The sequence below is a fragment of the Leucoraja erinacea genome, chromosome 7 (genome assembly GCF_028641065.1).
Source record: "Leucoraja erinacea ecotype New England chromosome 7, Leri_hhj_1, whole genome shotgun sequence".
Taxonomy (NCBI): Eukaryota; Metazoa; Chordata; class Chondrichthyes; order Rajiformes; family Rajidae; genus Leucoraja; species Leucoraja erinaceus.
This window is the reverse complement of record NC_073383.1, coordinates 46,461,633-46,485,625: the sequence shown is the minus strand read 5'-3', so window position 1 is coordinate 46,485,625 and position 23,993 is coordinate 46,461,633. Positions and strand designations below refer to the sequence as shown.

Here is a 23,993-nt window from a genome sequence, read left to right as displayed (position 1 = left end):
TTCCCAATGACCAAGTCTCTCCATTCCAAATGGCAGAGTCTTTCCATTCCCAATGGACCAGTATGTTTAAAAGTCTATCTTACCACTCAACAAGGTTTGTTAGATTGACTTGATTCTGTCAGGATCCCGTTCAACACAAGAACGAAGGGTCGACTACGCAGAGAATACGGAGAAGAGGAAAACAGAGTGGTGTTTAACTACTCACTCCTGCTTGGCCAATTCCTCTGGTCTGATCAGTGCGCAGTTTGACTCTTATTTTCGTTCCTTGAGTTGTCGGTTATCCATCTGAATCCCACTTCTGACACCAAATGTTAAACTGAGTTCTTTCAATCTAAAGTCAACTTGACTCAAACACTTGTTGCTGTTAAAATCAATTCTTTATTCAGCTGAGACTAGTCTCTTGAACCTTCCAACACAGAGCTGATGCTCTGGGGCGGGTCCAGAGAGGAGTAACTTTGATACAAACTCATGGCATTTATATAGGTATTAGACATTTTAGATACAGAGGGTATGACAAGCTAGTAACCAATCATCTGAGTCCTTCTGGTGATTTACAACATCAGTCACATGATCCCCCTTCCCTGGCCTCATTACAGCCTTTGTTTGCCTGTGCTTTATAACTGTTTTAGAATTATTTTATTTCAACACAGCAAAACCCCAGTAGGCTCTTATGAAAGACCATTCCTCAAAATACAAGATACGTATATAACACAATGATCACACAAGGCATACACACTGTCTATACCAAGAGAAAATATATTTCTATAAATCTAAACAATTTCTATAAGTCTAAAGTGTACCTTTCTATTAAGCCAATACATTTCATAATTGGTGTTACTATAATTTTACACATTTTGAAATACCATTACCTATGTCTTTAAAACATTAATTATATGTTTGCTGAATTACAGTTTCTAAGTTCAAAACACACATTTCCATCTCCCATCCAAAGATACATGGGTCGTAAATCTGTCAATTTACTTAATATGAGTTTGGTGCCTTTCCTGTTATCGGGAAGTAGGATTTCCAATCTCATGTACCAGGCAGAACACAAGAGACTACATCTCAGACCATTACGTCAGAATTCCATCTGCTTCAACCTTCTATAAACTACTCCCTCAATCTAATTATTTCTCAAAGCAACTATTCTTTCACTTGCATCTTATTCCTTATCACACGTTATAATTGTACACAGCCAAGGCTAACTGCAGTCTATCATCTCTCAGCCTTGAATTCTCTCAAACCTAGCAAAACAAGCCATAACTCTTCACCTTTATGTCACATTCAGCGCTCAAAAATGTACCATAGAGACAGAGCAGATGGCCTAAGAAGAGGCCCCTTATTCAGCTTCCGAATCTTCAACACAAAGCCATATCAAATACAATTTCCTCCAGTGTTATAATTGCCCCAAACAATAACCTAAGCTAAGCAGGTTCTGGTTCAGGCCTCCATGCCTTGACTCATCTTTGCCTGTGTGTATGTGTCTGTTTGCACTTTATTTCGGTTCAGGAAAACTTTAAGCTTTTCTTTTGCAAATTACCTAGCTTATATAAAAGTCACTATCCAAGCGGTTCTATTTGTATAATATTTCCTCACGTGCACACCTAAGATGTAATCATCTGGGTTTCTAATAAAGGGTTATGTGAACATCTTCGTACTGTGGGTTTCCCATTGATATTGGTCAGATTTAAAGTATCTTTACAGATTTATTGGTCGTTGTCCCTTATATGCTGCCATTGGTGCAATTTCAGAGATACAGCACTAATCTCTAATTGCCTGCATTTTGTTGTGTTTCTCAGCTCCGACCCCTTTGCAGTGTCCTCTGACGCATGTACAGTTCAGTTGAAGTTAGATTTTTGACGTTGCAGCTGCTGCTGACTGCGCAACTTTTCCTGATTACTGTGTTAGGAAGCAGTGGTATTGTACCAAAAGAACTCCTTGTTGCTTTACAATATGAAGAAATGGAAAAACCAATTCAAACCACCTTAGATTTTGAATTGCTATTTATATAAACATTGCAGAGCAAGCATTGATTTCATTCAGCGTCTCAGCTGGAACTGCATATCCTTCAATTTAAACACTTTGAGATTTAAAGATGCATTTTGGAGCAAATCCCAAGGCCTTTTCTGAAAGCTAGGTTTAGCAGAAATCGTTTTCTCCCCCCCCCCCCCCCCGGACAATTCAGTTCAATTAAGTGATGAAAACTACCATCTGCTGCTTAGCAACAGTTAGCAATCATGACGCCAATTTTTAAAAGATGCCATAATTCCTTTCTCATTAGAGAGACCCTCTAATTAATTCTGTGGCTGAATTATTATGAGACATTTAAATTAGTTTTTTGATTTAGCATTTATTTAAAAATAGACATTTTTGGTACTTCTCCGATAACTACAATGGATATTGATAACCTGGGATACTACTGACTCTGTGCCCTGCCTGAGGGCCTGGATTGTTCTTCGAAATTGATATTGTTAAAGGCAAACAGCCTTGTCATGTCCACATATACAGTTTACTTAAACAACATTAATTTGCATTTATAAAACATTAATCGTGCTGCAAAAAATAAGAACATAACAGGCAAAAAGCTGACTGTTATGAAGGCAGCGATGAAAAGGTGGGTCTTTGGAGCATCTGAAGTAAGGGGTTTATGGAGGAAATCCCAAGTCTTCAGGCCCCAATGGTTGAATCTCTGCTTGTGATTGACAAGGAAGACTTTGAGAAACATCATACACTCAGGATAGTGGATGTGATGGAAGGATGTAAAGGTCAGGTGGGCATCACTCCAGTGTGGTCTCACCAAGTACTGTAGCAGGGTTGTCAACAAAAAGGTGTGAGACCACCACATTGAAAAGGCATACAATGGAAAATGAGACCGCAGAAGCTGAGGACCAAAGTTGTGCCAATGAAAGTCAAATAATCCATTATGAGAACGAGAAACAATAATAAAACTGTTAGAGACATTAGCCAAACCATAGGCTTACCAAAATCAACTGTTTGGAATATCATCAAGAAAAAAGAGAGCACTGGTGAGCTTACTTATCGAAAAGGGATTGGCAGGCTAAGGAAGACTTCCACAGGTGATGACACAAGAGTTCTCTCTATAATAAAGAAAAAACCCCAACACCTGTCCAACAGATCAGAAACACTCTTCAGGAGTCAGGTGTGGCTCAAGAGTAACTCGGGAGACGAATTTGGAACATCGCAGAAATGACAAGTAAACGGCAAACTTGTCATACCCGCGGAAACTCGGGTAAACTCTTGATCATACACTTGCAATCTCGTACACAACCACGAGTCTTTCACTCGGGGTACCTCTTGTGTCAACTCGCAACGTGAGACTCAGCTTTAACCCCATCTCTATGTAATCCTCCAAATTCAGAACGGAGAAAGCCGAGGATGAATATTCGAAAGGCTCCTGAGTTCCAAATCAACCCTGTCAAGATTCATCAATATTCTGCATTACCTCTTGTTCTAAACTCCAGCACGTACAACATTAGCCTATCCATCCTTTCCTAATGAACTCGATGCCCATTTTATCTGTTAGCTTGGTAAGTCATGTAGCAATGTTACAAAATTTTGAGATTTAAAAAATCAAGTCTTTAATTTATCCCATCAGATAAAGCATAAAACGAAGTTTAATTTGACACCTAATTCACTTTCATATCTTCAGTATTAAAAAAGTTATGGCCATTTTCATATTCGGAAATTGACATCTCATTCCCTATTGCTTTTTCATTGACTTAACACAAAAGCTGTGATCGAGAACATTTAAAATTTAAGAGAACTGAGAGAAATTATAGATTGAAGCATTCTGAAACAAATACGAAACAATCTTACTTAGATGACTTGATATTAAAGCATATAATTAGCTAGTTAGCTAATTGTAGCTAATTACAAAATCCAATTACTAGATCTAAACATCTATCCATTTCTTAAGAATAGATTAACATTTTTATATAGCCTAAGTGCAAAGAAGGGCCGGATTGGGAGTGGTAATCTGTTATGCTTGTCTGGCCGCCCGTGCTTAATGATGGAGGAGAGCGATCGTAAGGTATCGTCAGCAGCAGTTTGGGCTTCCAGGTTCACCAAACAGGACGAAGGAACATAGGAGACCGTCATGACAAGGAAGCTGCCTTCAGTCGTGGATGATTTCTCGCAGGTGCATGTCCTTACCACGTTTATAGGTTAGAACAATGTCATACTTCTGTAGCTGTAGCAACTACGTTGGAGGCGTCCTGGAGAAACGTGTATCGGTTTGTTCAGAATGCTGATTAGGGGTTGATGGTCAGTTTCAACCGTGACCGTATTTCAGAAGGTAAAGTCATTAAACTTACTGCAAGCGAAAACGACCACGCAGCTCATTTTCAATCTGAGCGTAGCGTTGTTCAGTGTCGGTCATGGTGCGAGAAGCATAGGCAACAGGCCTGTTATTTTGGAGGAAACCTGCTCCTAAACTGTACTGCGAGGCGTCACAAGTCAGTGTGACAGGTGGCCTAACATCAAAGTAGGTGAGGGTGGGGCACAAGGCATTTGTTGTTTAAGATTGTCAAACACCCTCTGCTGCTGTTCATGCCAGGACCAAACAGTGTCTTTGTAGGTTGGCTGGTGCAGTGGTGCCGATAGTTCACTGAAATTTGGAATGAATTTCCCCAAGTAGTTTACCATGCCATGGAATCTCTGCAGGCTGAGCACGTCTGTGGGTGCTGGTAACTCGTTAATTGCAATAGTCTTTAATGGATCGGGTTTGAGGTTGTCACTGGTGAACACACAATATTAGGAGTTAATTATTTTTTATTGCTACTACCATGGTTGAGACCTAATCCGATGGGTCAACGACAGGGGTAATCACACACAGAGTCTCCATTCTGTTGAGTTCATTTTGTATGCGATCCCACAAAGCATGTGGAATCCGGTGTGCAGGATGAACAACTGGTAGGACCTCCGGGTCGGTCGTTGTTGTGTACTTGATGGGAAGCTTGCCCAGCTTGTCGTCAAAAAGATTTACGTATTGTGCCCGGATCTGATGAATAAAGCTACCTGCAGCAGACAGTTGATGAAATGCCGTACCGAAGGTGATCAACCCTAGGTCGTTACAGACCTAGCAGAGAAGTCACTTTTTCTCGGACAATAAAGAAGCTCAGATTATAGAACGTGACGTCAGATGGCACTGTGACTCGACTCTTCCAACAGGGAGCACTGCACCCCCTCCAAATGGAAGTAAAGTGGCGGCGGTCTGATTGATGACCTCAGTTTTCCGAATCCTGTTGAGCTCAGATAAGGACAGAACGTTGCAACGAGCTCCAGTGTCGCCCCTATCACTAACACTCGTCCCATTAATGAGGAGAGTAACCATGAGATCTTGGCGTTTATGAGACAGGTCCGACAAGGAATGTATGGTCAGAAGACAGAAAAGCTGGAAATCTCCAGGACCGGACAATATTTCCCCCTCTACTCTCAAGCTCTGTGCCGAACAACTGGCACCAGCCCTCACAGACATTTTTAACCAGTCCCTGCAAACATGTACTGTCCCAGCCAGCGTCAAATCTTCACTATTGTCCCTGTACCCAAAAAGGCAAGGATTACTTGTCTTAAAGACCTCTGTAGTCATGAAGACCGTTGAAAGGCGTGTGCTGGCCAAGCTGAAAATTTTCACTCCGCAGTTTGCATATCGGTCCAATAGATCTGTGGACAGTGGCATTGATTGTAGACTTTTGGAGAGCTCCCCCTCCCCTCACCCCACTCATCATCAACAACACCACAGCCACATCTGTGGAGTCTTTTAAGTTCCTGGGAACCATCATCTCCAAGGATCTTAAGTGGGGGGCTACCCTCGACTCCACAGTCAAAAAGGCACAACAGAGGATGTACTTCCTGCGGCAGCTGAGGAAGCACAAACTACCACAGGCAATGATGGTCCAATTCTATACGGCCATCGTAGAGTCTGTCCTCACCTTCTCCATCATGGCCTGGTTTGGCTCGGCCACCAAGCACGATACCCGGAGGCTGCAGCGTCCGATCAGCTGAGAAGGTTGGTGGCTACAGCCTTCCCCCCATTGACAAACTGTACACTGCAAGGGCCAGGAAGCGATCGGGTAAAATCATCTCTGACCCCTCTCACCCTGGCCACAAACTCTTTGAATCACTTCCCTCTGGAAGGTGACTCTGGACTGTCAAAGCTGCCACAGTCAGACATAAAAACAGCTTTTTTCCACGAGTAGTAGCTTTACTCAATAACCAAAAATCTGTAGCCTTCTTTTGCTCTGGTATTTCATTTAACATGCTTAATCAATAATGTTTTATTATATTAATGTTTATGTATCATTCTTAACTGCCACTGTATGTCATGTCACTTGGCGGGCAGAGCACCAGGGCAAATTCCTTGTATGTGAATACTTGGCCAATAAACTTATTAATTCATGTATACTCCGTCTCTCGAAAACAGGCAGCATGTCCTCGTTAGTCAGAGAGGTTGATGGAGTTGCATGGGAAGGCTCTGGCTGTAAGCTGACTTGCTGTAGCAGGTGCACTGATTGCATTTTCTCTACTCTGTTCCGACACGAGCGGCAGCCGCAGCGGACGACATGGTTTCTGAGTTTACAGTGATAGCAAACTTTTCCATAGGCCGGGCATTGTTCATGAATGCCAGCATGTGAACCTCCACAGTTCACACGATTACTAATGAATCCGACATCGGATCTACCAGGCATTTGTGAAGGCTGGCGCTGGGCCTGATAAAACGTACCGGCAACATTTACATCATAGGCAGAGTGGGGACCTGGCCCCAGAGATTTAGTATGAGAGTCTGTTATCTCTGCAACACCACAGCGATTCTCAGCCCTTTCCAGAGTGAGATCTGCATCACGTGAAAGTTCATCACGCACCTTGTCATTGAGAATACCATAAACCAGTTTGTCACGTATAAGACTGGCACATAGATTTTCAAACTCGCATCTGCTGGCGATGTGCTTTAAAGAAGTGATATAGGCTTCAACAGGCTCACCTTGCTGCGCAAAAAGAATCTGTGGCGCTCCATTACGAGATTAGTGCGTAGCTCACATAGCTGTCAACTTGTTCAGCAGGCAGACGGGGTCATCTATAGATTCTGCCAGGACTATTTAAACACCTGCAGCGTCTACCTGAGCTGGGGCGTAGTGGATTTTGCTAGCACGTCGAGTGGTTTCTGTACCAGCCACATTGGGGAGGATGGAGGCACGAATGTCAGGCGCTGCGGCATGATGCGTTGCACGGGTATGCACGGTGAAGTCCTCTTCGAAGATGCGCCAAAGCTCGGCGAGGTCACCATCAAACACTAAAGGTTCAGGCTTACGTAGTGTGTCAGCCCTAGTAAAATAACAAACTGAACAAAAAAATAAATAAATAAACTGAAACCAACTAGAGTCCACGTTTGGTCTCCCCAATGTACAGGAGACCACAGATGCGGTAAATTGCCACTCGGGAACACCAGATGCAATAGATACTTGAGTATTTATAGCTTGGTAGCCAATGTTACTGAATTTACTTATGAATTCCAATCCCAAGTTTGTTGAGAGATTAAAATATATCTTGTTTGGATGATTGGTCCAATGGTATACACTCCAGTGTCATGCCTCTTATTACAGGGGAACATTTTGCTGAGTTCATTGACTTGAATGTTCATTACACAGTTCATTGACTTGAATGTCTTTTTTGGCATTACATGATTGAACTAGAACATGTTTCCTTTCTGAGCACTGAAAGACTTAATTTTGATATTCTAAAATTGAAAAGTGTCAAATCTTCTGTACTGTGCAGTCCTATAGTTCAAACCAATTGTTTTTGATTTATTTAAGAGACGCATGGTTAAATAAGGTAATTACAGGCCAGTGAGCTTTTGTCAGTGGTAGGGAAATGATTGGGGAAAATCCAAAAAGATTGATTTGTATGTACTCGTTCGTTTATGTGCACAAGTCCTATACCTCAGATTTGATTGTGTTCTTTCATGAGATAACTAAGAAGATGGATGAAGGCAGGGTAGTCAACGTTGTCAATATGGACTTTAAAAAAAGCATTTGATGTGGTCCTGCATTACAGGTTGAGCCAGACATTTAATGCACATGGAATCCAAGGCACATTGGTTAAATAGATCCAAAATTGACTTGGTGGTAGATGACAGGGTAGTGGTGGTAGGGTGTTTTTCCGATTGAAAGTCTATGATCACTTTAGGGATCAGTATTGAGATTTTTGTTGTTTGTGGTATGTACTACTGACTAGGATGCTAAGAAATGTTGGCATGCTTAGGAATGGACGGATCAGGCCATTCAAGTCCATAGTTCCTGAAAATGGCAACAGAGATAGGATGATGAAAAGGCATATGGAATGTGTGCCTTCACTGTTTAGGACACAGTATATAGAAGTTGAAGTGTCACCTGTATAAAACACAGGTTAGAGCACACGGAGTATTGTGTACATTTCTGGTCTCCAGACTGTAAGAAAGATGTGGATGGTTGGAGAGAGGGAAGAGGTTCAGCAGGAATACTACAATTATGAGGAAGGAATATATAGGCTTGGCTTGTATTCTGTGGAGTGAAGGAGGCTGAGGGGTGACCTGTTAGAGGTATATAAAATTATAAGAGGCATAGATAGGATAGATTTTTTTTTCTCCAGGGAAACAGTTTCAAAACTAAGTGAACATACATTTAAGGTGAAACAAAGGACTTTTTAAAGGAAACGAGGGAAAAAGTTTTTGCAATAGTTGATATCTAGAACTAGTTGCAGGAGATGGCGGAATCAGAGATAATCATCAGGTTTACTTCGTGGTGAGCTAATGACCTGTTTCTGTGCTATACAGCTCAGACTCTAAAATATACAGGATTAAGCGTTTATCAATTTTCTATGTCACTTTTGGAATAGGTGTTGAGTTCTAACTGGTTTATAGTGTTAAGTACTGACAATAATCTCTCCTCTTTGCAGTTCTTGAAAGGGTAGAAAAATGTAGCCTGTACCAATTTTGGACTTACTTTTCAACACTAAAACATATGAAGAAATGATTTACAGATTCTAATTTACAGTCTCTGCCTCCATTGTTTAATCAGAATTGCAAGGAATATTGTGCTCATCATCACTTTTAACAACTGGATTATGAGCCAATGCGCAGTTACCGAATTCTGAATTGACTATTATTGCATGTTAGCTGTTGCTCAAAGATGTTTTGAAACAAAAAGCATTAAAAAAATCATATGTTACAACCTTTGACTAGCTGCAGGTAATGTATTTTAAAAATCTTCCTTTTACAGTAGGATTTTGGCTTTATTAATCAGTTGTACTGTGGCCTATCAGAAGATCTACTTAGAATTGCTCAAATAAATAATATGGTTAGTTATTCAACTGTAATGCAGTCAATGTATCCCCCCCCCTCCAAAGCAAATCAAACCCATGAGCAGGATAACCAGAGGGATTCTGATTTGAGACTTGTAAGTTGCAAGATGACGCCGGAACGTTTCAACTCAACGTACTGTCCTCGAAGAGGAACTACTTATAATGGTTTTGGTCTTTTACTGGTATGATTTTACTCGTGTGCAGTATGATTTGACTGGCTAGCACGTAAAACAAGCTCTCTACTGTATCTCGGTACACGTGACAATAATAAACTAAACTATTTTATTGTGCTTTTATATTTCATAAGCAGGGTAAATGATCTATTTCTATCTTTCTTGAAGGGACACAAACCAATTTAAATTAGAGCTAAACACCATAAAGGACGCTCTGCATTGAGAATTTAGGGAAAAATTGTGTGATGTGGAGCAAGATCCTAAGTTTATTACATATTAAATGTACTCTTAATTTTCTTGAATAAATATGTTTGTTTGAAAATGCATTAATTTCTCCCCCCATCATCCGTGCTTCTTCTTGTGTGGTCCAGTCATGAACCTAACAGTGATTCAGAGCTACAAATGGCCCAGGGAACAGTTCTCAAGAATCCATCCTATTAAGATCACAAAAATGTTATTGTAGATTGTATTGTATATCGTTACAGTTTTCACCAAAGTCCTTTGGTGATGAGCCTGATCCTTTCCCTGTAACAAAGATACCAGTGGTTAAAAGTAGTTCTTTTGCTGCACATGAACTTTAAATTTCAAGTTAGATTATCTGTGTTCAGCAGCTTGTAGCACTCCGCCTATGGGTAAGCCAAAATTAATATTGGGATTTTTTCACAAGGCATTTAAGGAGCTAAACTAATGAATGATTTTCATTATTGTTTTGAAATTGGTACATCAGTAAGGTGATTTGCCTCCCAGCTAATGTAGACATTTTATATTTGAAAACTGCAACAGAATGACCTTCTCCAAATGAACCACCGCTATTCTCAAATTTTCGTTCCAATGTGTGTCCCTGATAAATAAGGGCAGTGGAAATTGAAGGAAAAAAAAGCCATTGAAACACTTGCAGTTAACTGGACTACAGCTTTTTTTCCCCACAACTTTTCCAAAGTAGGCCTATGGCCCCTGATGTACTTCCCTAAATTACTACAAGGTTAAATTTGAATTGTTATTTGAAAGGTGCTATGTATAATATTCTGGTAAACTGGTGAGTGCACATGATGTTAAATTAATATATATGAATATGTTATAAGGCATTGTTGTCAATTAGATTGCAGCTGAATTACTTTTCTGTAATGAGTAAATTTCTTTTTATTCTGTGCTTGCACACTTCATTTATTTATCACTGCACTGATTTATTTCTCTTTCTTTATTTCCTGCACCAAGCATTCCTATCTGGACAGGGAAACGTCAATCATTTTGAGAAACATAGCTGGGAAACCTTCTCATTTGCTGACCAAGGTGAAGCGTATCTTCCAACCTGCATGTGATGAAACCCTGTAGGTAGAATGAATAACCCTGTGAATTGTCGCCATCCCATGCCCTCCTTAATATACAACTACCAAAATATATTTTGATTTCCCATTTACTCAATCCCTTGCAATATATTGATCAAGCTCTTGAGACTGGTTATACCCAATTTGTGTTGCTGTGTCTCCACCAGTAATTGGCTTACTTGTTAACTCTTCCTGCTTGTGACCCACCCTTTCTGCCCAAAGATGAATGTGAAGCAGGTTTTGTCTTGAATTCCTTTTTGTATTTGTGCATTTTAGAAACTTGCTACTTAATTGGGTAGCTGCATGAGAACATCATGAGTACCTGCATGCAATCCCTTTGTAACTTTTCAGTGCACTGTGAGGAAGTTTCTCTTGACCTTTGTAATATCTTCAGTCTTTGTTTCGTCATTCTGCCAATTTATGTTAAATTATGTGGGGATAATAATATCAAGGAAATGACAACACCCACTATGCCAATGAAAATAATCAATATCTGGCCAACATTTTGCAGCATCATTTACATTTTAAAAAAGCCGAGCTAAATATTGACATTCTGTGGAATTTAATAACAAATGTTACATACAGTTGGCCCACTCAATCCTTATAGCTGCTGGAGTATTTTATAATTTGAATGCTTGAGTGTGGTAAAGATATAGATCGTCTTTGTGGTCTCCTTGTTTTACCAGTATTGGAACATGGAATTTTTTGTATGAAGTTGGATCAAAACCTTCAGTGCTAATGGCTCCAGTGCCTGAATCCATGTGTAGTGTTGTAAACAAAGACTTGACATTTACAGATAACTGAAATTATTCTTTTACTTTTTGCCTTTGGAACAACTCAGCAAGATGTCCCCAATTAAATTTAGAAGCAATCTAAATTTAAACTCAGTTATGTGATTGTTTGCTCGCCATTCCATTTTTTATTTGATAGTATTCCAAGTGATATAATTGATAATCAAGAATCATGAAATAGATCCAGTGGCACTGATGAATAGTCATAGATTAATAGCTTAAACTCGGATCTCGATGTTCCAGAATCAGATAGTTTTCTTTTTAAATGGCTGATGTGGCTTTCTTGATTGCTTCCTGGGTAAAAGCGTTATGTTATAATAGGGCAGACAGGTCCAGGAGCTCTGGTTTGTTTCCATATATGTACTGAGTTCACTGATGCATCTGAGAACATTTCTGATGAATTAACAGTAGCCGGGGACTTCAACAAAGCCAGCTGGCAGAAATATCTCCCAGACTACCACCAGCAAGTGTCCTGCAGCAACAGAGGATCAAAGACTCTTGACCACTGCTGTTCCACCATCAAAGATGCCTTTCGCTCCATCTCATGCCCATACTTTGGGAAATCAGACCACCTGGTTGTGCTCCATCTTTCTGCGTAAATGCAGCAAATGAGGACCACTGCTCCAGCGCTGAGGACTGCACAGAGCTGGTCACAGGAGTCAGATGAACGACTCCAGGATTGCTTGGAGTCAGTAGATTGCTTGGAGTTCAAGGACTCGGCAACGGACCTGAACTAATACGCAACCAGAAGCCTTGGATGAACCAGGAGGTCCGCAATCTTCTGAGGATCAGATCTCAGGCATTCAATTCTGGTGACACAGATTCATATATGAAGTCCAGATACAATACAATACAATAATACTTTATTAGCCAAGTATGTTTTGCAACATACGAGGAATTTTATTTGCCAAGTCAGACGTACAAATAAAAAGCAACAGAACACACAAAATACATTTTTTTTTTTTAACATAAACATCCACCACAGTGACTCCTCCACATTCCTCACTGTGATGGAAGGCGGCAAAAAAGTTTAATCTCTTCCCTTCTTTGTTCTCCCACGGTCGGGGGCCTCGAGACTTCCGTTAATGGGAAGATCTTGGCTCACAAAGTCGCTGGTGTTCGAGGCCTCCTCGTCGAGGCGATTACTCCCGCATCGGGGGGGGGGGGGGGGGGGGGGGGGGGAGGAATCTCAGCTCTCCCGCGCCGAGTGATTCTGCGTCGTTGGAGTTCCCGACACCCACGGTCTATCCCGAGACTGCGAGCTCTCGATGTTAAAGTCCGCAGGCTTTGGAGCGACCCAGATAAGGGATTGGCTCAGATGGTAAGTCCACTCACCGCAGTGGGGCTCAAAGTCAGTCCCGAGGAGGCCTCCAGCTCCAAGATGTTAGGCCGCAGAGGGACCGGAGATGTGATGCGGAAAACAATCGCATCTCCCGCAGGGTAAGAGATTGGGGGAAAGAAAATGTTTCCCCCGACCCACTTCCCCTCCACTCCCTCTCCCCCACATAAAACAAACCAGAGAACACTAAAACACTTTCAAAACACAAAAAAATAACAAAAAACAGACATACTGTTGGCGAGGCTGCCAATCATACGGTGCCCCTGGTCTTATCAAGATACGATCTCGATAAGACCATCAAAAATGTTAAAAGGGACTTTTGCTCTAAACTAGAGGGTGGGATGGACATTCGGCAGCTGTGGCAGGACTTACATGACTTACCGAAAACAGAGCAGCTCCAATGACAGCGAGCCATCACTCTCTATGAGCTCAATGTGTTCTATACATGCTTTGATAGGGAGAACACTGATGTGCCTTTTCAGGCTTTTATTTGTAAAACATTTTGAAAACCATGTATCATTTTCCTTCCATTTCACAATTATGCACCACTTTGTGTTGGTCTATCACATAAAATCCCAATAAAATACATTTACGTTTGTGGTTGTAACGTGACAAAATGTGGAAAGGTTCAAGGGGTATGAATACTTTTGCAAGCCACTGTATATCCCCCAATGGTATTGCAATCTCAGTCACCGAGGCCAATGTCCTTCAGGGAGGTAAACCTTCGGAAAGCGTCTAGACCTGGTGATGTACCTGGGTGCATTCTCAAGACCTCTGTGGACCGTCTGGCTGAAGTTATTGTCTTCAACGTCGCATTACTGGAGTCTGAGGTTCCTACCTGCTTTAAAAGGGCATCAATAATACCGATGTCTAGTTAACGTGCCTCAATGACTACCAACTAGTGGCACTAATGTCTGGTGTTGAAGTGCTTTGAAAGGTTGGTTATGGTGCATACCAACTTCTACCTCAGCAAGAATCTGGATTTGCTACAGTTTGCCTACTGCCACAAGAGATCAATGGGGAATCTATTATTTTCTTCACACCCTGCACTGGACCACTTGGACATCCCCTCCAAACTTGTTATCACGCTCAAGTTACTGAGTCTCTGCATCTCTTTGCAACTTCATCCTTGACTTCTTCAAATTCAAGAGAGAATTAGATATAGCTCTAGAGACTAATAACGGAATCAAGGGATGTGGGGAGAAAGCAGGAACAGGGCACTGATTCTGGATGATCAGCCATGATCATATTGAATGGCGTTGCTGGCTCAATGGGCCGAATGGCCTCCAGCACTTATTTCTATCTTTCTATCATCAACAGAACATAATCAGTACACACTCATCAACGGGTGATGGAGAGAGTCAGCAACTTCAAGTTCCCAGGCGTGCATATCTCTGAAGGTCATCCTGGACCCAGCATATTGATGCAATCATAAAGAAAGCCCATCAAAGCCTCGACTTCCTTAGAAGATAGTGAAAATTCAGTATGTTCATGATTACTCTCTTGAAGTTCTACAGGTAGAGAACATATTGACTGATTGCATCACGGCCTGGTTCGACAACATGAACGCCCAGGAACAAAGGAGATTACAAAAAGTGTTGAACACTGCCCGGTCCTTTATGGGTACTGACCTCTCCACCGTCATAGCAATCTATAGGAGGTGGTGTCTCAAATAGGCAGCCAGCATCATCAAAGGCCCACACCATCCTGGCCATGCTCTCATTTCATTCCTGCCATTGGGAAGAAGGTATAGGTGTCTGAAAACTAAAATTTGGTTTCAGGGCAGCTTCTTCCCAATTCCCAATGTTATTTATTTATTTATTAAATGTATATTACGTTATCTATTGAGTACTGCATTTACAAAACTGTTGTGTCCTGCAAGTAATGGTTTCATTGTTCCATTTCGGTACATATGACAATAAAACACTCTTGAAGCTTGAGGCCAATAAAAAATTGGATTGCCCAAATTTGAAAAAAAGTTTGCACATGTCAAGATGTGTGAGGCACCAGAGGATGATCAGTGGCTGTGGATACCCACAACAAAGCTGGCTTAGAGAGAGAAGTATAGAAATGTATTTGGCACAAAATGAGGCCAATCAGCATGTGGAGCCTATGCAGTTCTCTACTTTTGGTCCACCCACTGTTTCCCATGGCTCTGCTACTAATTCTCTGATTTCTATGCCAATACCTTTTGAAAGCAATTATTCTGTATCCACCTCCACATAGATTAAAAAAAAATCCAAATCAGAAATATTTTATTTTTTATTCCTTGCATTTTCCTTGTAATATTTTGCCAATTTAAAAAAAATCTAAGTAAATTTGGTAGGACCAAATAAAGACAAGATTCCCCAGGGGAATTTCTTCACAGCAGGTTAAAATAATGTAACACTCAATTTAAATAGTAAATATTGATGTCTGTGCTTTGGAATAATATTCTCTCACTTCCCTATGCTCCCGTCGCTTGTCTGTATCACAAGCAGTCAATCGATGGTAGTCAGCAATCTATTCTTAAGCTTCTGTATGTTCACTTGAATCTGTTGCTCAAAGGTAATTTGCTTGGTAAGTAGACTCTGTTTGTCGTAAACTTTTTCATGTTTAATAGCATCAGTGGACCTGGAACCCATGTTTTGGCTCCTGAATAATATCCAAAGCAATTAAAATTGATTTGAAAGCTCTGCATGAAATGAACTAGGGACTATTTATTTGTCTTTTGGAAATTGTGCTGTAGAGCAATTAGTAAATCCGATTGCTAGAAACAGTTGTCCTTGGCACAAGTTGACTTCTGTTGAGACAGCTATTATAGTCAGTTTAGTTAGAATTGGAAGAATTTTACTGCATATATAATTGCATAATTTGTATTACTGCGCGTGAGAATACACCATAGATTGTGGGAATAGTGATTTTATAGATCAGAGTATTGCATTTTAACATTTTGTTTCTGTTCTTCCATAAAATCCGTGCATCTCTTAAGTGTCTACTAGAGAAATTTGTGAGAAATCTCTGGACCATTCTGCTTTCACCTCATTGTGAGGAAGTGTTACTTTGCTGACTTAATAAGATTAGGAATTCACCAGAATGGAATATTTTCCCCATTTCTAACCCAGGGGCAGTTGATTAAGACTCCCCAGAGTGTTTGGTGATAGCCCAGCTGGCTGAGGCATTAATGTTCTTATTCCCTGCATCGATGACGTTTGATCACCAGAATAACACCAGAATATCTGTGTGTATATTACAGATTTTACTTCAGCATTCTGAATGAGCAAGCATTGTCACTTTTCCCTCCTCCAGAGCCAGTATTAATTTCCTTACCTTCATCCCATTTTTAAGGGTGGAGGAGCAAACATTTGTTAAATTTAGTTTAGTTTAGAGATACGGCAAGGAAACAAGCCCTTCGGCCCATCAAGTCCGCGCCGACCAGCGATCCCCGCACGCTTACACTATCACACACACACACACACACACACACACACACACACACACACACACACACACACACACACACACACACACACACACACACACACACACACACACACACACGACAATTTTACCAAACCAATTAACGTACAAACCTTGTATGCCTTTGGAGTGTGGGAGGAAGCTGAAGATCTCGGAGAAAACACGTGCGGTCATGAGGAGAACGTACAAACTCTGTACAGATAGCACCCGTACTGTAAGGCTGCAACTCTACCGCTGCATCACCGTGCTGTTCAAATGACTAGGCTAAATGGATTAACAATAAACACAAAATGTTGGAGTAAATCAGCGGGTCAGGCAGCATCTCTGGAGAAAAGGAATTGGTGACAATTCGGATCGAGACCCTTCTTCAGTCAGAGTCAGGGGAGAGGGAAACTATAGGTATGAAAAGGTACAGAACAAATCAGAGCCGGCACCAATGACCCAGGAAATTTGGAGCACATCACAGTTCATTGTTGACTGAGGAAGAGATGATAACAAAGGGATACAAACAGTGAAACTAGCAGGATGGCTAGGGTGGGAGGGACGGATAGAACTGGAATGCAAGAGTTACTTGAAATGACAGAAATCAATATTCATACTGCTGGGTTGTAAGCTGCCCAAGCAAAATATGAGGTGGTGTTCCTCTAATTTGAGGGTGGCCTCGCTGACAATGGAGGAGGCCCAGGATGGAAAAATCAGTATGGGAATGGAAAGGGGAGTTAAAATGTTTGGCCATGTAAGCCAAGGCGGACTGATGGTAGGTGTTCAACTGAACGATCACCCAATCTGCCCTCTCTGATATATAAGAGTCCACACCGAGAACAATGTGTACAGTAGAGGTTGCAGGAGGTGCAAGTCAACCTCTGCCTCACCTGAAAGGGCTGTCAGGGCCCTGGCATGGAGTCAATGGAGGAGGTATAGGGACAGGTGATGCATCGCCTGCGTTTGCAGGGGAACATACCTGGGGAGGAAGTTGTTTAGATGGGAAAAGATGAGTGAACCAGTGTGTTGCGGAGCGAACGATCTCTGCGGAAAGGAGAAAGGGGTGGAAATGGGAAGATGGCACAATAGTGGTGGGATCCATTTGGAGGTGGCGAAAATGTCGAAGGAGTATGCGACGGCTGATGTTACTCCAGCAGTTTGTGTCTATCTTCGGTGTAAACCAGCAAGGCATTAAGGCATGGATTAAGGCATGGTTTTAACACAGAGGTTAATGTTTTGGTGAGAAAAGTGGAACAGTCACTTCCATAGATTCTGTTGTTAGCACAGCAGGATTTGGTCATTTATATTCTCCTGGCTGGGACTAATTTAAAAAATTCCAAACTATACCTCCATTGTCTGAAATTATATTTAAACATAGAAACATAGAAAATAGGTGCAGGAGTAGGCCATTTGGCCCTTCGAGCTTGCACCACCATTCAATATGATCATGGCTGATCATCCAACACAGTATCCTGTACCTGCCTTATCTCTATACCCCCTGATCCCTTTAACCACAAGGGTCACATCTAACTCCCTCTTAAATATAGCCAATGAACTGGCCTCAACTACCTTCTGTGGCAGAAAATTCCACAGATTCACCACTCTCTGTGTGAAAAATGTTTTTCTCATCTCGGCCCTAAAAGACTTCCCCCTTATCTTTAAACTGTGACCCCTTGTTCTAGACTTTCCCAACATCGGGAACAATCTTCCTGCATCTAGCCTGTCCAACCCCTTAAGAATTTTGTACGTTTCTGTAAGATCCCCAATCAATCTTCTAAATTCTAGCGAGTACAAGCCGAGTCTATCCAGTCTTTCTTCATATGAAAGTCCTGCCATCCCAGGAATCAGTCTGGTGAACCTTCTCTGTACTCCCTCTATGGCAAGAATGTCTTTCCTCAGATTAGGAGACCAAAACTGTACACAATACTGCAGGTGTGGTCTCACCAAGGCCCTGTACAACTGCAGTAGAACCTCCCTGCTCCTATACGCAAATCCTTTTGCTATGAATGCTAACATACCATTCGCTTTCTTCACTGTGCTGCACCTGTATGCCTACTTTCAATGACTGGTGTACCATGACACCCAGGTCTCGTTGCATCTCCCCTTTTGCTAATCGGCCACCATTCAGATAATAGTCTACTTTCCTGTTCTTGCCACCAAAGTGGATAACCTTACATTTATCCACATTATACTGCATCTGCCATGCATTTGCCCACTCACCCAACCTATCCAAGTCACCTTGCAACCTCCTAGCATCCTCCTCACAGCTAACACTGCCCCCCAGCTTCGTGTCATCCAAAAACTTGGAGCAGTTGCATTCAATTCCCTCATACCAAATCAATATATATTGTAAATAGCTGGGGTCCTAGCACTGAGCCTTGCGGTACCCCACTAGTCACTGCCTGCCATTCTGAAAAGGACCCGTTTACTCCTACTCTTTGCTTCCAGTCTGCCATCCAGTTCTCTATCCACATCAATACTGAACCCCAAATACCGTGTGCTTTATGTTTGCATACTAATCTCCTATGTGGGACCTTGTCGAAAGCCTTCTGAAAGTCCCGATATAACACATCCACTGGTTCTCCCTTATCCACTCTACTAGTTACATCCTCGAAAAATTCTATAAGATTCGTCAGCCATGATTTACCTTTCATAAATCCATGCTGACTTTGTCCAATGATTTCACCACTTTCCAAATGTGCTGCTATCCCATCTTTAATAACTGACTAGCATTTTCCCCACTACCGATGTTAGACTAACTGGTCTGTAATTCCCCGTTTTCTCTCTCCCTCCCTTTTTAAAAAGTGGGGTTACATTAGCTACCCTCCAATACTCAGGAACTACTCCAGAATCTAAAGAGTTTTGAAAAATTATCACTAATGCATCCACTATTTTTGGGGCTACTTCCTTAAGTACTCTGGGATGCAGCCTATCTGGCCCTGGGGATTTATCGGCCTTTAATCCATTCAATTTACCTAGCACCACTTCCCGACTAACCTGGATTTCACTCTGTTCCTCCATCTCATTTGACCCCCGGTCCCCTGCTATTTCTGGCAGATTATTTATGTCTTAGTGAAGACAGAACCAAAGTAGTTATTCAATTGGTCTGCCATGTCCTTGTTCTCCCCCAACAGATGACCGCAGGGGACTCCTGCACTACCTGCCTACTGCTACGCTGGCTAGTGGCCATACGTTCCCTTTTTCTGTCCGCTTAACTTTTACCTGCGGTGTGGCCAACTCACTGTACGTGCTATTCACGACTTTCTCAGCATCGTGGATGCTCCAGTATGAATCCAACCGCAGCTCCAATCGTTCAATGCAGTCTGCCAGGAGCTGCAGCTGGACACACTTCCTGCACACGTAGTCACCAGGGACACCGAATATCCCTGATCTCCCACATGTTGCAGGATGAGCAAACCATGGAGCCAATCTCAACTGCCATGGCAAACCCCCAAATTAAATCAACTCACTCCCACTATAAAAATCTTAATCCTTTAAACTGTACCTTTACTAAAAAGCACTCTTAACTCTCTGTACCCTTAACTCTCTGTACCCTTAACTCTCTGTACCCTTCTCACTGTACCCTTAACTCACTGTACCCTTAACCAGAAAGCAGAAATACAAACCTGGGGTTGCTCCCAATCAGCCGCGTTCTCTAGTCCGCTGATTGGTGGAAGGTTTCTCCAGACCATTTCTTTTCAAGTAAATTAGGTTAGATTTAGACCATGCAATTAGCTGCTTGATTGAACCAGCTGTTAGACTTGTAAAGACTTGCAGATGGCTGGTTGTTACACTTGGAAGTGGGTCTACGGCTTCAGATTTGCGCCAGTCTAGCTAATTTTAGAATAAGCTGTCAGTTTTGAAGCAGTTAGATTGTATCATCCATCCCGTTGACTGGTTTAGGTGCCTTGAAATTACACACTACAGACATCAGCTCCAGGTTGCTTCTAGCAGATCTGTACACAAATATTTTCTTTCATTTAGTACATTCAGTTTGTCGCCTTTGATTCAGAAAGGAAGAGGATGGATCTCCCTGTGGATTAGTAAATAAGACTGATTGTTGATTTTTGTTCAGATTATTAGATCTCAATTAGATGACTGTAGAGCTGCTAATATGGGCCTTGCCTTCCTTGTACTATTGTCTATTGATTCGTTGGCGAGAAGGGATTTTGAACCCCAATGAAGGAGGCAAGCTCAGTTGTGTTGCACCCATTATCAATGACTGCCAACAGTGCGCGGCATTGCAAGATATTGAGATGTGATTGCCTATGAAACTATCCTGCATGAACCAGTTTGCTCAGTGGAAAAGGGAAGACAATTACTAAACAAATCAGTGATGAGATCCTGTGGACTGTCTCTGAAAGACAAAGGTTTTAAATTGAAGTCCTCATATTCAAATATATGAACGGAAAATCTGAAATACATCTTTTAAGTATGCAATATAAAATGACATGGATTTCTGTTTTGTGAATATTTTTAAATGGTGCAATTGTATTCTCTCTTGCTACTTAATCTCTCGTGTCTACTTTGCACTTTTACTGCTTCTCTTCAGGGCAACGGATGACACTGCTGCCTGCCTATCATTTCAGGAGTTCTGCCTCAAGGGAAGAAAGAGCGCTACCTTTAATCCTTACACAAGATAACCTAGTCAACACCAGGTGGTCAGAGAAAACCCCTTTACAATCCCCTCCCCCCCCCCCCCCCCCCCCCCCCAATCTGGGACAATAGGCCAGAGTTGTAAACATTTTTTTTAAAAATGGATATGGATGCATAGAAATATTGCAATCTTCTGGTCATGGTTAAACTGCCTTATTACCTTATCTGTTCACTGCCTAAAACTTGTTGACGTTTCTCATTTATTTCCCTTTGAGAATTGAGATTGGACTCCTTAGAGACCAAACTAGGCGAAATGCATAACGTTAATAGTGTACAATATCAAAACATAAAATTTGTATTGTGCCCTTAAGTGTCTGCACCTGCTGTGTCTTATATTATCTCGCATGTGATGAATGAAAGACAATCGTTTTTTTAAATTAAAAAGGGTGGGGAGATTTGATCATTTCATGAGTGACAGTGTTGGTGAAGCAATCTGTTGCTACTGTTTTTTATTGTTCCTTGGGTTCTTAATTGGGTTCTCAGGTAAGAGCTTGAATCATGTCATCACATTAGGAACCAGTCTTTTGTGGCCTGGGATTATGCATTACATTTGGTATATCCCTAAATTATTCCAGCTGCTGCTGTCAGTTAGCAAAGCTGCTTTGAGCCAAAGCTCTATCATTGTACCTCTTCATGCCATCCTGGAACATGCAGGTAAGCCCTTGCTGTACGATGTCAATGATGGTTTGCAAGAAATAAGAATGATAGCAAAAGAAACTGAGTTTATTTTTAATGTCTCATTTTCATTACACATTTGAAAGGCTTTATAAAAAAAGTAATCAGACAATATACATAAAGCAGTTTTTATTTTGAATGTATACAATTTGGTTAACACCACATGCAATTTGTTCCCTTTAAGGTATTAGTGGAACAATAGAAAATACTTTTTCAAAATTTCTCTTTGATAAGAACTATGTTTTCCAGTATAATTTACAGCATTGGCAGGAAAAAAAGCCTGGTGTAAATGTAATGATTACTTGGAAGTGAATCTGCAGTTCTTTTGTGCCATCCAATTCAAACTCCTCTCTGATGCTGCAAGATTTGGGGATGTTGATTAAAATAGCTGGAAGTTGCTTTCCCTTCTGTTGTCAATTTGTAAGGTATATTCTGCTGGATATTACAGTGACTTAATTTGTCTTCATTTGCTAACTGTGTATTACAGGAGGAACAGGCTGCCAGACAGAAAGCAGAAAAAATTAGGGTGGCGTTAGAGAAAATCAAAGAGGCACAAGTTAAAAAGGTATGCGATGGTTAAGAGCAATGAAAAAAATATTGTAAAGTATTAAACAGACAAGATTTTGAAAAGAACCACCAGGTCATTCAGCACAAGTAGAGAAATATCTAAGAATGAATTAGATGTATGAACTATCTGTTCTCACAGACTCTGTAAAAATAATTTGGAGAGACATTATTTCCAAAGTTATTTTCATAATTGCTCCACGCTATGACTGTGTTTCGGGATTTGATTTTCAGAAAGTAAATTTGAATTAAAGGTGGAAAATGTAGAAATAAAAACATATTCGGGAAAAAAGAGAAGAAAAAAATCAATATCATAAAAATCCCTCTTGTTCACATTGCTATTATAATTACATAGAAGCATAGAAAATAGGTGCAGGAGTAGGCCATTCGGCCCTTCGAGCCTGCACCGCCATTCAATATGATCATGGCTGATCATCCAACTCAGTATCCTATACCTGCCTTCTCTCCATACCCCCTGATTCCTTTAGCCACAAGGGCCACATTGTGTACAACTATGATTGATACAAATCCGCTGCCCTTAGCAGGGGTAGTTGGTAGTTCATACTTCACAAAGCATAAAATGTAACCATGCTTACTTGGGAATTGACTTAAAGGTTTGTTATTCTTAATCATTCATTTTGCTTATTAATATATTTTTATATTTAGTTAATGGAGCTAATCAGAAATTAAAATAAGGCTGTGACAGATATTGTACATTGCATTTTAGGCTGATATTTTGCATGTAGGAACATGAATTGGTTTGATATCGGAGGTAATGAAGTAAAAGTTAAAACTTTCTGGTTAACTGTTTGATTTTTGTCACGCAGCTGGTGATACGGGTCCACATGTCTGATGAGAGCTCCAAAACTATGATGGTCGATGAAAGACAGTCAGTCAGGCAGGTGCTGGACAACCTGATGGATAAATCTCACTGTGGATTCAGCTCAGATTGGTCATTGGTGGAAACAATTCCTGAACTTCAGATGGGTGAGTTAATGTTGTTCAGCAACCAGTTGTACAAGCATATAGTTTAAAGGGCCTGTCCCACCAACATGCAATTACATGCGTCTAGCGCGACCAAACGTGGTCGCTTGAGGTGTACGGCCGCGCGGGGCCGGTCCCACTTCGAACCGCGGAGGCATATGGAGTTGTGCGGGGCTGGTCCCGACATCCACGGGGCTCTGAAAATCCTGCACTGTCCAAAATTCCGCGTGCCAATGGCCTGTTGGCCTGCAGGCGCATTGAGGGCGTATGCAGCAACTTGACGGCGTACGCAGAATCTTGACGTCGTACGCAGCAATCTTGATGGCGTACGCCTAGCGCATGGCATTGCGCGATGACGTCACCGCCCGACGCCGTGCAACGTCCAAATTCAGTCGGCCCACCTCCTGCCCAGCTGATTGGTGAATATGACGTAAATTACGTCACGTGCGAACTTTGCGCGTACTTACCGCGTACTTAGCGCAAACTCCGGTTCCGTTTGGTCGCGCTAGACGCATGCAATCGCATGCTGGTGGGACAGGCCCTTAACTCTGAACCATGATTGAAAAGACAAAGGCTGATCACTTTCCTTAAGTCTACATACTCACCTAATCACTATTTCTCTTCATCTAAAGTATCATTCAAATCCTAAATGACTGAACCATACCTCGATAGTTTTAACTTTATCTAGTTT

General features: G+C 41.5%; 1 protein-coding gene across 4 annotated transcripts in view; it reads left to right on the top strand.

Moving 5' to 3' along the window:
* The window catches only part of raph1a (Ras association (RalGDS/AF-6) and pleckstrin homology domains 1a), a 187,405-nt gene that overhangs the window by 117,337 nt on the left and 46,075 nt on the right, over positions 1 to 23,993 (top strand). For 2 of the 4 annotated variants that reach the window (XM_055638476.1, XM_055638474.1), the window contains 3 exons: positions 10,743 to 10,817; positions 22,242 to 22,319; positions 23,146 to 23,305. In XM_055638476.1, coding sequence (XP_055494451.1) covers positions 10,743 to 10,817; positions 22,242 to 22,319; positions 23,146 to 23,305 — 313 coding nt within the window. The remainder of the gene's footprint in view (positions 1 to 10,742; positions 10,818 to 22,241; positions 22,320 to 23,145; positions 23,306 to 23,993) is intronic. The other 2 variants (XM_055638477.1, XM_055638475.1) reach the window with 1 other exon arrangement.